Here is an 11,501-nt window from a genome sequence, read left to right on the forward strand (position 1 = left end):
TACGACGTCATGCCCAGTATATAAGCTGGGGGGAGTTGGCCGGGGGGCAGCCATCGCTGCTCGGGGACTGGCCGGGTATTGGTTGGCGGGTGGTGAGCAGTTGCATCACTTGTTTTTCCTGGGTTTTGCTCCTCTCTCTCTCTTTTGTTGTTTTCCTTTTCATTACAATTTATTATTACTATTTTATTTCAATTATTAAAGCTGTTCTATCTCAACCCAGGCGTTTTCTTAGTTTTGCTCTTCTGATTCTCTCCCCCATCCCACCGGGGGTGGGGGAGGATGAGCCAGCAGCTGTGTGGTGCTTGGTTGCCGACTGGGGTTAAACCACAACAGCATAAAAACAGATAAGATTTATAAGTTCCTTACGCTGGTCTAGCACCAGGCAAACACTAAGCAAGAGATAAGGAGTTGCTTCTCAGTCTCGTGTTCAGCAGGCCTGGGAAAAATACATTTTTTTTTCCTTGAATGACATCAGCTTTGCCTACAGGGTTAATGGTGCAGTCTATCTGCAGCATTGGCAGAAGACTACCTGAAGGTTTATCCCTTTCCCACATGCCCGAAGAGGAGCTTGTTACAAGAGAAGTGAGCGTCCTTTAAGGACAGCAGGAGAAATCCCGACACAAGCGCCTGATTTTTTGCTTCATAGTCTGAAGATCTTACTCAATTAAAACTAATCAGACCCGAACCAATCCAATACTAGGTTTCAGAAAATTCTAATGACAGCCTGTAATTTCCCATTTTCCACAGAGTTCACCAATCACAGTATCTCTCTCCTGTTCAGCTTTTCAGATGTATTAGTCCCTGCAGTATGTATGCAGTTAAGTGTTTTGATATCAATACCTTTAAGAGGAGCCTTGTTTCTGTCCAAAAGGGCTACACTTTCTCCTCTCCACGATACTGATTTATTACTAAGAGTAGACAGGAAAAGAATCAGAACAGTCCTCCACTAAATCCAAAACAATTGCTAAGGATAAAGGACTAAGACGAAGATATTTAGGCACTAAAGCATACGGTGCAACTCTAACCTTCCACTGGACCAGGGGTGTAATTTGGAATTCTCTTCACCTGTCAGGTTGAAGACGTTAATTCTAAAAAGGGATTAGTTCATCTGAACCAATAATAAAAAAAAATCCTTCCCCCTGCAGAGCATTAACAGCGCATTAACGGTTGATTTGTTATGCCTGGCAAATTGTTTGCTGTCCTTTTCTTCTACTTGACACAAAGCCCTGCAGAAAGTGAGCATGAACACAACGAGCATATCCCTGTCTAATTAAGGGGAGGCTGAAAGAGCCAGGGGAGATTTCAGCAGGAAGCATGCTGGAATGAGCACATGGATACCCTTGCAGCCCCCCCACTGCAGCAGGAGATATTAAGACGGAATGTGATGCTTGTTTTGATAGCGCCTGCCCAGCTTCATCATCGAAGCTTCATTACTGTCTGCAAGAAAAGAAAAATTACTCTAGAGGTACAAAATCAGGAAAGACTTTTGCATCTGATTTCTGCCTATGAGCAGCAACTCAAGGTCAAATGAATAAGCCATCCAGGTTGGTATCTTGTCCTGTACATATGAGATGTATAGCCAAGACTTCTGTATAGGGCTGTGATCAGAAGACAGAATTACATAGGAACTCCTCCTCATCTACATTTGAAGTGCTAGCTTAGGTGATAGTCCTTCCTTCCTGACCTCCGCGGAATCAACAGACACCACAGCATATACAGCCAACCCTACATCTTACCCAAGCCTAACAATCAAAGCTATTAATGGCTGAGCAATTATTTCCTCTAAAACCCAGCCAAAGCAGAAGACCCACTGACTTGTCGGAGCAATGTATTGTACAGGATCACCACGCGTTGAGAATTATCTGTGGTCCCACCCTGCAGCTCAGAAAATTATAGCTTGTTTTCTATTACTTGTCCCACTTCATCTGTTCTGCTATTGCTTTTTGTAAAAGGTCCCTATTGAGACAGGTACCTATTACTTTTCCTGTGACTTTAGCCTCATACTATTAATTCTCTCAGTTTGCCAACACCGACTGCCTTATCTTCTGCCTTCTCTTTCTCCTTTTCACATCCTTTCCCCATACCACACTAATTGGGCAAAGGATTCAAAGATGCCATCTTAAATGTCTGCATTCACCTGTTGTCCTTGAGTGACTCAGTTTTTGTATGCATCTCTAACTGCCTGCCTAATTACCTATCTGCACATGCACAGATGGGCCACCAGAGTTCAACCTCCGAAGGCTCACTAGAAGTGCCTCGACTGGAAGAATTATCTTCCAGCACTCGAAGAGAGCTGCACCCCCTGGGTGAACTTGGCAGGTGAAGTAACAGGAGCATGAACCTCAACGCTGGATGAGGACTGTGAACCCCGTCTGTAATCAAATGAACCGAAATGGGTATAGATTGGAACTGGAAGTTATACTTGCGCCCGCGCCAGCACTTGGGGAACAGCTATTCCCATTTAGCCTCAGATCAGTTAGAGTGAGATGGAAGTGCTACCCAGGGATTTTATCCTACCGTGGGGAGTAAGCACAGTTCAGCCTTTGAGATTTGTTTTCTGACAGACTCTCTTCCTGAAGTGAAATAGCCCTAAATAGTGTAGAGGCTGAGGCTGTAATGAGCTATAGTACAGCAGGGTTTTAGAGATAGCTGGAGAACGATAAGATCCAATCCCTGGTGTCAGTGAGATAAAGTGGTTTATCTGGGCTTCCACACAGGGGAGAGCTAGCTGCTAGACCTAGCTGAAAGATAGGGGGCTGGCAACCAGGGAGATTACAACAAGAGATAAGACTCACTGGGTTTTCTGTTTACAAAGCCAGCTGTGCTAAAGCAGAATGCGCTCCCCAGGAAAAACAGTTATTCAAAACGATATACAGACCCACTAACCTGAAAGAGGGGAGGGAGAATCCAGCTGTTGGACAAGCTGTGGGAGAGGCAATTCAACCTTGTCCTCCTCGGGTCCCCACCTGCTCTTCCGCTTCTTTTTAGTAGTGCCTGTAGCAGTAGCTGTAGCTGTTGTTGCAGCAGAAGTTGTAGCTGTCTGATCAGGTGGAGTTGTAGACGATGATGGTGAAGGTGAGGGCAAGGGTGAGGGCACGGGCAAGGGCAAAGGCGAGGGCACAGGCAAGGGCAAAGGCGAGGGCACGGGCAAGGGCAGGGGCAAAGGCAAAGGTGAGGGCAAGGGCAAAGGCAAAGATGATAAGCACAAAGGCGACGGTGATGCCTCGGGACTGGTCTTCCTTTTCAGACTGGACTCTACAGGCAAGGGGGCACACACAGTGCTGGTTTTGGCCTTACGGAACTCCTCCAGTTTCTGCCGGTAATACTTGTAGCCTTTGCTGTTTGGCTCATATAAAAACCTATAAAGAAAAAGAAAAAAAAAAAAGTAAGTTTCGATGTAACAGTCATATGCAGGGGGTTGGACGTAGCACAGTTTGGTCAGGGCTTTTCTTTTCTGCAACGCTCTTGCACAACCAGCCTTCCCACACACTTCCTTGCTCTCCAGCACCATCCTGTGTGTATGTGCATGCAACGCAGGGCTCCGCGTGCTCTTGCAAGGTAGGCTGCAAGCCTTTGGGATCAGGAAGCGTATTTCCCATTCATGAGCAAACCACAGCTATTTTTGGTGCCAAATAAACACACAGTACTAAAAAGGATCATGTTACATTTGTGGAAACGCAAGGTCCTCCCCCAGAATTCACCTGCCTTCCAGAACACGTTTGGAAAAACTGCAAGGGCTCCACAACACATCGGGTTTCAGTTCACAGAAGCAAACAAACATTCACATCTTACCAACGGGAATGCCAAACCACTGCCTAAAGAAACGGCTCCCAAGCTCTCTATTCAAGCTGGAAGCATTGACATTACCAGTCTGCTTAATTACACAGTGACTCCTCCTTCTGTTCCCTCATACACAAAAAACATTGCTTTATTTGCTACCCCTTCCGGAAATAGGCATCTCTGACCTTTTGGGTAAAATAAAACTCCCTAGTCTCTGTGGGAAGAACATGAACAAGCCTCAGTCTAGCAGCTATGCAAAAAAAAAAAAAAAAAGCATCAATATAGTCATGTTTGGGAAAAACACGTTACCTTTTTGGGCTCCCCCCAATTTAAGCTGGAAGCATTGACATTACCAGTCTGCTTAATTACACAGTGACTCCTCCTTCTGTTCCCTCATACACAAAAAACATTGCTTTATTTGCTACCCCTTCCGGAAATAGGCATCTCTGACCTTTTGGGTAAAATAAAACTCCCTAGTCTCTGTGGGAAGAACATGAACAAGCCTCAGTCTAGCAGCTATGCAAAAAAAAAAAAAAAAGCATCAATATAGTCATGTTTGGTACAAACACGTTACCTTTTTGGGCTCCCTCCAATTTAAATACTTCACACAGAAAACTTGTCTATTCCTAACTCCTCTACAGTCTTCTCTTTTTAGAGGACCAGTTTAATACTTGACATAACCTCTCCTCGGGATAGTGCCCGCTCCCCCGAGAAAACATAAGAGATGACAGGCCTTTCCCATCTACCACTGCACAACATGCACAGGCGAACACAAACAGCTCTCTGACGTATTTTAAAATTCACTAAATGTGGTCCTGCATCCCTCCATTTGAATAACAGCACTAAGGATTGCTTCAGGACCAAGCAGAGGGCAGGATGGGGCCCTCCCTGTGGCAAACCTGATGAAATCGTAACAAAGGAGATGGTGTTTAACTTGATCGTGCTCGGGTGGGATCACAGCGGTGTTTTAAAGTAAATAATGAAACAGCTCAGGTGTTAGCACATCTGTCTAATGTAATTCACAACACAAGGGGAGTACCCCAGAGGGCCAGAAGGCAGCCAATGAAGTGCCAAAATATCAGCAACAAAACAAGGCCTGCCGAGCCCCACTTCACTTCCAGAGAACACACCAAATTGTTTGTAAGAGCAGAAAAATGAAACATGGATGAGACCAAAGGGAGGCATTAAACAGCTGTCAGTGAGCACTGAAGAGAACAATTCACATCTGAAAGGCTGAAAAAGATATTCCAAAGGAGGACCTAATGGTGAAGGAATGCTACCTGTACGTTAGTGAAGATGCTGCGTAAAGGAAATTAACTGGACAACAGCAGTATGAGTGGTGGATGGGGGCCCACATCAAAACACAGCTATAGGGAAAAAGTCAGAATTATACTAGTACATTGCAACAGAAAGCAGGTGAGGAGGGGTGGAAGTCGTAAATTAATTTTGGGGAAAGCAAATCGGTTTCTCTCTCTCTCTGTGCCTTGCTTTAAACTGTGAAGCTTGAGAATGTAAAAGTATCAGTGCTATGTAAGTGCACTGTCCTTGTAACTTCAGACGTATCACAAGCTTGTCTATTGTTTCCCCTTAAAAATAAAAAAAAAAAAGAGACCCATCCAAGCCCCCCCCATATTACACTCAGCAGCCGGTTTCTTCCCTTACCTGAAAGCATGGTTCTCTCGGTTGTTCTGCAAGGCAATAGCTTCCACCTCGGGACCCCCGTCTGCTATGAACCTGGCCAGTTTCTCAGCAGAGTTCTTTGTCTCTTCGTCGTCTGGGGGTGAAACTTTAAGCAGGCTGTCAGTACTGGGCCCAACTCACACAAGCAACAGTCAAAGCCTATCTGTTCTAAGAACCCCAAGAGCAGAATAAGGGCAAAAGGTCGAGTTTAATTTTTAGAAATATTACACATAAACAGTCATAGAGTTTATATCACAAAAACATGATATTGCATAAGGTTGTACAACAACTTTGTAACCAGAGGAGTGCCCATTCACACATCAGCTTCCTCTGCGCCAGGAGCTAGATGAGAGCAGATTAACAGACAAGCCAGCTTTTGACTTCAAAGATGGACACTTCTTTCTCTCTGCTGCAGAGGAAGTCTGTTTCTTCCTCGCGTCAGGCACTTTTCCATAGGGTTACACCTCAGCACTCGCCATTATCTCTAGTTAAAGACTTTGCCACTGACGTCCCCAGGAGCAAAGGGAAGGCCTTAGAAAAAGTGGCAGACTAATACCGCACCGTAATCCCACTTGTACCTACTGTCCCTACACATCTGCTGGCCGTTTTAGGGGAGGGTTGTAGGACAGAGGAAATTCTCCATAGAACAGTCCCCATCCTCACCTGGAAGAGATGGCTACTGCAGCCTTAGTCCAAAGGCACAGAGAAGGCTCTGATCATTAATATTTCAAGCATATTTGATGTTTATAAGGAGCCAGGCAAAGACGTTATTTAGCCACGACAGCCTTATATGACATTTGCTACCTGCACAGTACCAGTGCCAGTACTCCAGTGTGCTGGCACAGGACCAGGAGGCAGAAGACATGATTATAAGCCATGGACAAGTCATAACCTTTCCTTGCTTCAGTATTCCACACCTGTAAAGTATGGATAATACTGCTTAGCTTCCAAACTGTTGTATCAGTTAGTCGATATTGGTAACAAGCTCTTTCAGCCTACAGTCTATTAAACCACGATTTGTTTGAGCTGTTAGCTCATCAGCATGACAGCTAAATTGCATTAACACTCCTTTCCACAGCAAAGGAAGCTGACATAGAGAGGCTGAGTGATTCGCCAGGGCCACACGCAGGCCTGAAACAGAGGCTGGACCAGAAGCGATAAATGCCTGGCCCGCAAGACCACACTTCACCCACTAAATAATTTCTGTCTCTTAACACAGTTAACCAGATTCCACTGCTCGCACCACCTGTCTGTTGGCAGATCACCCACTTCTGCTGTTTTTCCACCTGAAAACACAGTCCCTTACTTGCAAGGATTTATGTCCCAAGCAGAAAAGAAAAGCTCCAGTTAGGGGAATGGCAGCAGAAATGGGGATTATGTTTGACAAACCAACCAACCATTTTCATTGATAACAAACCAACAACAAACCAACCATTTTCATTGATAACAAACCAAATAAGAACATCTGAGAAAAAGCACTTTTCCTAAAAGCGTTTTCAGGGCTGAAACACTTTCCAGAACACACACGATGGAAAATCGTTTCAGTTCACTTTGTTAAGGATTTTGGAGAAATACAAGGAAAATCTCTTTCAAGAGCCCTTTACATAGAGCATGTTACAGCATGCCGTGGGCTTGGGAAACAACCGTTTTGACACTAGAGCTTGATGCCATCATGGTGATGTTTCATCACCATCTCCTTCCATTTTGAAATTTCATTTACCGGCAGCAGATTGACAGCCAAATATCCACTCCAACTGTTTCCAGAACAGACCTAACAAGCAGTTACAGAGAGAGTGAAGAAGTCAAATTTGACTTATGCAGTTCATATTCTCCAGATCCCAGTCTTAATTACCTTTCTGAGAAGAGGATGCCTGAGAACTTTGATTCTCTTTTCTTATCTCTGCCACTTTCTTTCTGTAGTAAAGGAATTCTCTGCTGTTCTTATCATGCAAAAACCTAGGGTGGAGATGGAGGAAAAAAGGGCAAAAAATATGCATCAGCAACAACTATACACAGACATTGATACTTTGGGATATAAATAGCTCAAAACCACAAAAATACAAAACAGATAAATTACTCAGAATGCACTTAAAACGTGGACTACAAAGTCTTCAGCTTGTGTAAATACACATAGCTTTAATCTAAGAACTTGCATCCAAATTTTTTGCGTCACTTGAAGGGAAATAAATAACAGCATCCTCTGATACAGGAGGGAATCCTCCGTCCACAGCCACAGAGCATATCAATGGCAGAGGAGACAGAACCAGCCCCGAGATCGAGTCCAGGATACCCATACGCGAGATGTTGTACAGGCAGCCAGACCTCCCAGGCCGTATTCCTAACTCTAGCTGATCTGCCTCCTCAGCACCATCACAGTATCACTTTCTGCCTCAGTTTCCCCAGCTATAAAACAATTACTCACAGCAAAGCTCAAATCTACCAAACGATAATTAAACCAAACACATCCCCGAGAACTATATGCACAAGGCTGATGTTTTTCTCCTACAAAGAGACAGTGTTCTGCTTTGGAAGACAAGAGTTATCACCACACTTACGAAAAAGCTGGGTTATCCTTGTAGTCTTCCATAGCGACCTTCTCTAATTCTGGTCCCCCTTCAGCCACGAACCTAGCCAGCTTTTCCACCACTTGTCGGGTCTCCGCATCCTCTGGGGGTAAAACTTTAAGCAGGCTGTCAGTACTGGGGTTCAACTCACACACCAAACAGGCAACAGGTACATTACTTCTAAGAACCACGGCGGCAGACAAAAGTAGAACGGGAATGGAAAGAAAAAGGATGAAATGGGGGATCCAGTCTTACACAGCTGTACAAATTACAATCCCTAGGTTACTGTCAGCCTCTGCACTCCCCTAGTAGGAAGTTAATATTTTGTCTAGATTTTTCCTACAAGGAAAAGCCCACGATTCGGATCACCAAGGTTTAGGGTGCAACTTCAGTTGCAACATAATTTGCTTCTGACAATTCTACTCCATACAAAACACGATGGGGAGGAACAGGAATTTAGTTTTAACAACCACATTACTTACTAAAGATTACAGATTCCAGTCCCCAAGACATCGCTCTGTACCCAGATAGCAGAGACAGATTGTGTAGCCAGAGCACATAGTTCTTCCTACTGGCATATGCCCATGTCTCAGCCCTCGCTTGGAGGGAATCCCACCAGAGACAAGAGGAGAGCTCAGTCTCCAAGAAACTGTATTTTGGCTTCTGTGCCAAGAAAGGAACCCACTAACACTGACAGTGATTACAGAGCTGATGCAGGACACATTCAATGGGAACTAGACACAGGCGTTTGTCTAGACAACAATATTTTGGGTAGGGTGCTGAACAAAGAGCACACAGGAGCAGAGCTGTCCACGCTCGATCTAGACTAGATTCGAACCCACGATCTTTAAATTAAGGGTCCGCATTCCGTCTTTGCTCCCTGCAGCCAGTGGCTACTTCTCACATTCCTGCAGTGCATTTCATGCTGAAGTTCAGACTTGCTAAGATTATGCTTTTATAAATCCCACCAGAAACAGCTAGACATGTTTTTTGTAAATATATAATGAAATAAATTATGACACAAAGCTTAGTGTGCCTTATTTAGCAACTCCAATCTAATTTTATACTTGATTAATATACGCGCATGAAATTCAGATTATTAAGCAAATCTGCCTTCTGGCCTCCTAACCCAGGTTATCCAGAGAAACTTGGTTATTTAAGTGCTGCAATATTCTTCATTGGTTTTCTATCCTACTTAAAGCAGTCAGGACCTAGAGGTGAGATTTTCTAATGAAACTTTGAGAAGAGGCAGGAACTTTGATTTTACCTGGTCATAGTTCCATGCCTTACACGTAATCTTATTTATTAACACATACAATTTTTCCCCCTACGCAGCCACACCCAAACCGAGGACTTTTCATTTTCTATCATTCAAATAAACTAAAATTCCATTTTAAATACAAGCATTATATCTATATATGTTCTAGAGAACTCAGCACTAGCCATAACAGATTTCAATTGTACAAAAGCAGAATTATTATGATTAGCAAACAATCAAGCTCCATTAAAAGCACAATGTATTTCTTCTCTACGCATTATTTTTTCCACAGAGACTTATAGGCTGGTCAAGCGCTTGCCTTGATAACTCAAATAAATCTAGGCACAAACCAGACCCCGTCTAACTATGGTGAGTGACCCATCTCCCATACCGAGTCCAGGCTGGATAAGTAATATCTAACAGCATTCAGTCCTCAGCTTTTCTGCTGAAGCTGGCTTTGGAGGAGTCCACCAGCATTAACTGGTGTCGTTTATATTTCATGACGCAGAAGTCTGCACGCAGGAACTGCGCTAAGAATACCAATTCACGGCGTAAGGAAAAAAACCCAACCCTCTACCGGGGAGAAGGTCCTCCTATCACTAGGGCAAGCGGGCCCGCACCCCAAAACAATGTAGCACAAGGTGTCATTTACCTTTAATTTCCAACCACTGCTCATAATCTTCCTCCTCATCTTCATCTGGCGACTGAAACACACTGAGGCGGTTAACGACTGGGGTCTGTTTGGAATGGGAGTAGTTCTTCGCTTGGTGCAGCATGCTGCTCAGGACCTGACCAGGGCGCTTCCCAAACAGCATAGGTTTCTTCCCAGCATTTGTTGCAGAAGTGTTTGCCGAGTTACTAGTAGAACTTGGGGGAGGTTCTTAGAAAAGAATGAGGGGAAAATAATTCCTGTGCATCCTTACTGTTTTAATCTCAGAAGGTTACAAATAACAACTCAGGCAGTAATACAGCTGCAATAGGCCGTTATTTTCAGAGTAAGTTAAAGACACCGACTGGTAAAAGCTGCATAATGAAATGAAAGCTGTGATGATTTTTACAAAGCGAGTTTCAAGCTAGAAGAGAGATGGATGCTTGTTTTACAGCACCTATAGAGGGAAAGAGGGCAAACCTCCCTATCGCATCTTGAGGAAAGACTTTAATCCAAATTTAAAGGGGTCATCGCTGCTTTAGAACTTACTCGTACTGGTAACAGCTCATAGCAGGGTTTCTAAAGTGAACATACATGGAGGCAGCTCACACAAAGCTGGTACCACCAGGAGAAGGAAGGCCTCCTGTTGCTCATAAGTCGACCTACCAGTACTTGACTTTTCCTTCTGCAGCTTGAGAAACTGCTGGAGGAAACTGCCATCATTAACAAACTTGTTGGAAACACAGGCTTCATTGTCAGTACCGTCATCTCTGAATAGAAAAAGAAAAGTAGGTGATGGTACTCATCATCCTCCCCAGCCCCCTCACACGCATTTATTTTGAACAGAAAACATGACAAATGCTAATGACTGCTAATCTCTCTCATCTACGCTGAAAACACACCCAGCTTTTCAAAAGCACAAGAACCATTCAGCTTGCTGCTTACAGCATTTACCCCAGCTCTCCACCTGGCTCCTTTACTACCCCACTGAAACAGGGTTTCTACTTGCTCTGTTACGCTACTCTGCTTCCAGGAACCCCCGGCAAGCATTTAACTGTAGAGCTGTGCTAACTCTTAAGAGTCGCGATTATAAGAAAGGTAACAAATAGGAAGCAGAAATAAAGTGTAACAATACTCTTGAAAATATACGATTGCTGTTAGCACATATCTGTTCACTCTAGCATCCGAAAAATCTGACTAGGTCAATTAGAGCGCAAGTACCCTACTCCAACCTTTAGTTACTCAATTATCAATTTCAACTTTCTCAGTATTTGCCTCCAAGCGCAAGAGCTTTGTAAAGCTTGTCTCTTCAGCGTCATTTGACAGACAAGCCCGTCTTCTGCCAGCGAAGCTCCCGTCTAAAAGCACCGTAACGCACACGTACTCTCCAAACAGAGGCAGCTGCTGTATGCTCAGGTAATTCTGTCTCGCTTGCTGCTCCAGCCTGGCCTCAATTTCTCTCTTTTTCTGCGCTATCAGCTCCTCTTGGTGAAGGATATTCACGTTCGTCTTGGCCGATTTAGACTGCGCGACCCCAAACCACCGGCTCGCTTTCCCTGAGGGAAAAGGG

The 11,501-nt window shown here is 44.2% G+C and overlaps 1 protein-coding gene across 1 annotated transcript in view; it reads right to left on the reverse strand.

Moving 5' to 3' along the window:
- SUGP1 (SURP and G-patch domain containing 1) overlaps nucleotides 1–11,491 on the reverse strand; it is a gene marked incomplete at its 5' end in the record, with an annotated part of 20,421 nt that extends 8,930 nt beyond the window's left edge. The window contains 7 exons of the mRNA XM_019472198.1: nucleotides 2,887–3,359; nucleotides 5,443–5,554; nucleotides 7,313–7,416; nucleotides 8,016–8,139; nucleotides 9,935–10,162; nucleotides 10,598–10,701; nucleotides 11,316–11,491. Coding sequence (XP_019327743.1) covers nucleotides 2,887–3,359; nucleotides 5,443–5,554; nucleotides 7,313–7,416; nucleotides 8,016–8,139; nucleotides 9,935–10,162; nucleotides 10,598–10,701; nucleotides 11,316–11,491 — 1,321 coding nt within the window. The remainder of the gene's footprint in view (nucleotides 1–2,886; nucleotides 3,360–5,442; nucleotides 5,555–7,312; nucleotides 7,417–8,015; nucleotides 8,140–9,934; nucleotides 10,163–10,597; nucleotides 10,702–11,315) is intronic.
- Nucleotides 11,492–11,501: the final 10 nt, after the last annotated feature.

Source organism: Aptenodytes forsteri, unplaced genomic scaffold (genome assembly GCF_000699145.1).
Source record: "Aptenodytes forsteri isolate BGI_AS27 unplaced genomic scaffold, ASM69914v1 Scaffold147, whole genome shotgun sequence".
In the NCBI taxonomy this organism is placed as follows: domain Eukaryota; kingdom Metazoa; phylum Chordata; class Aves; order Sphenisciformes; family Spheniscidae; genus Aptenodytes; species Aptenodytes forsteri.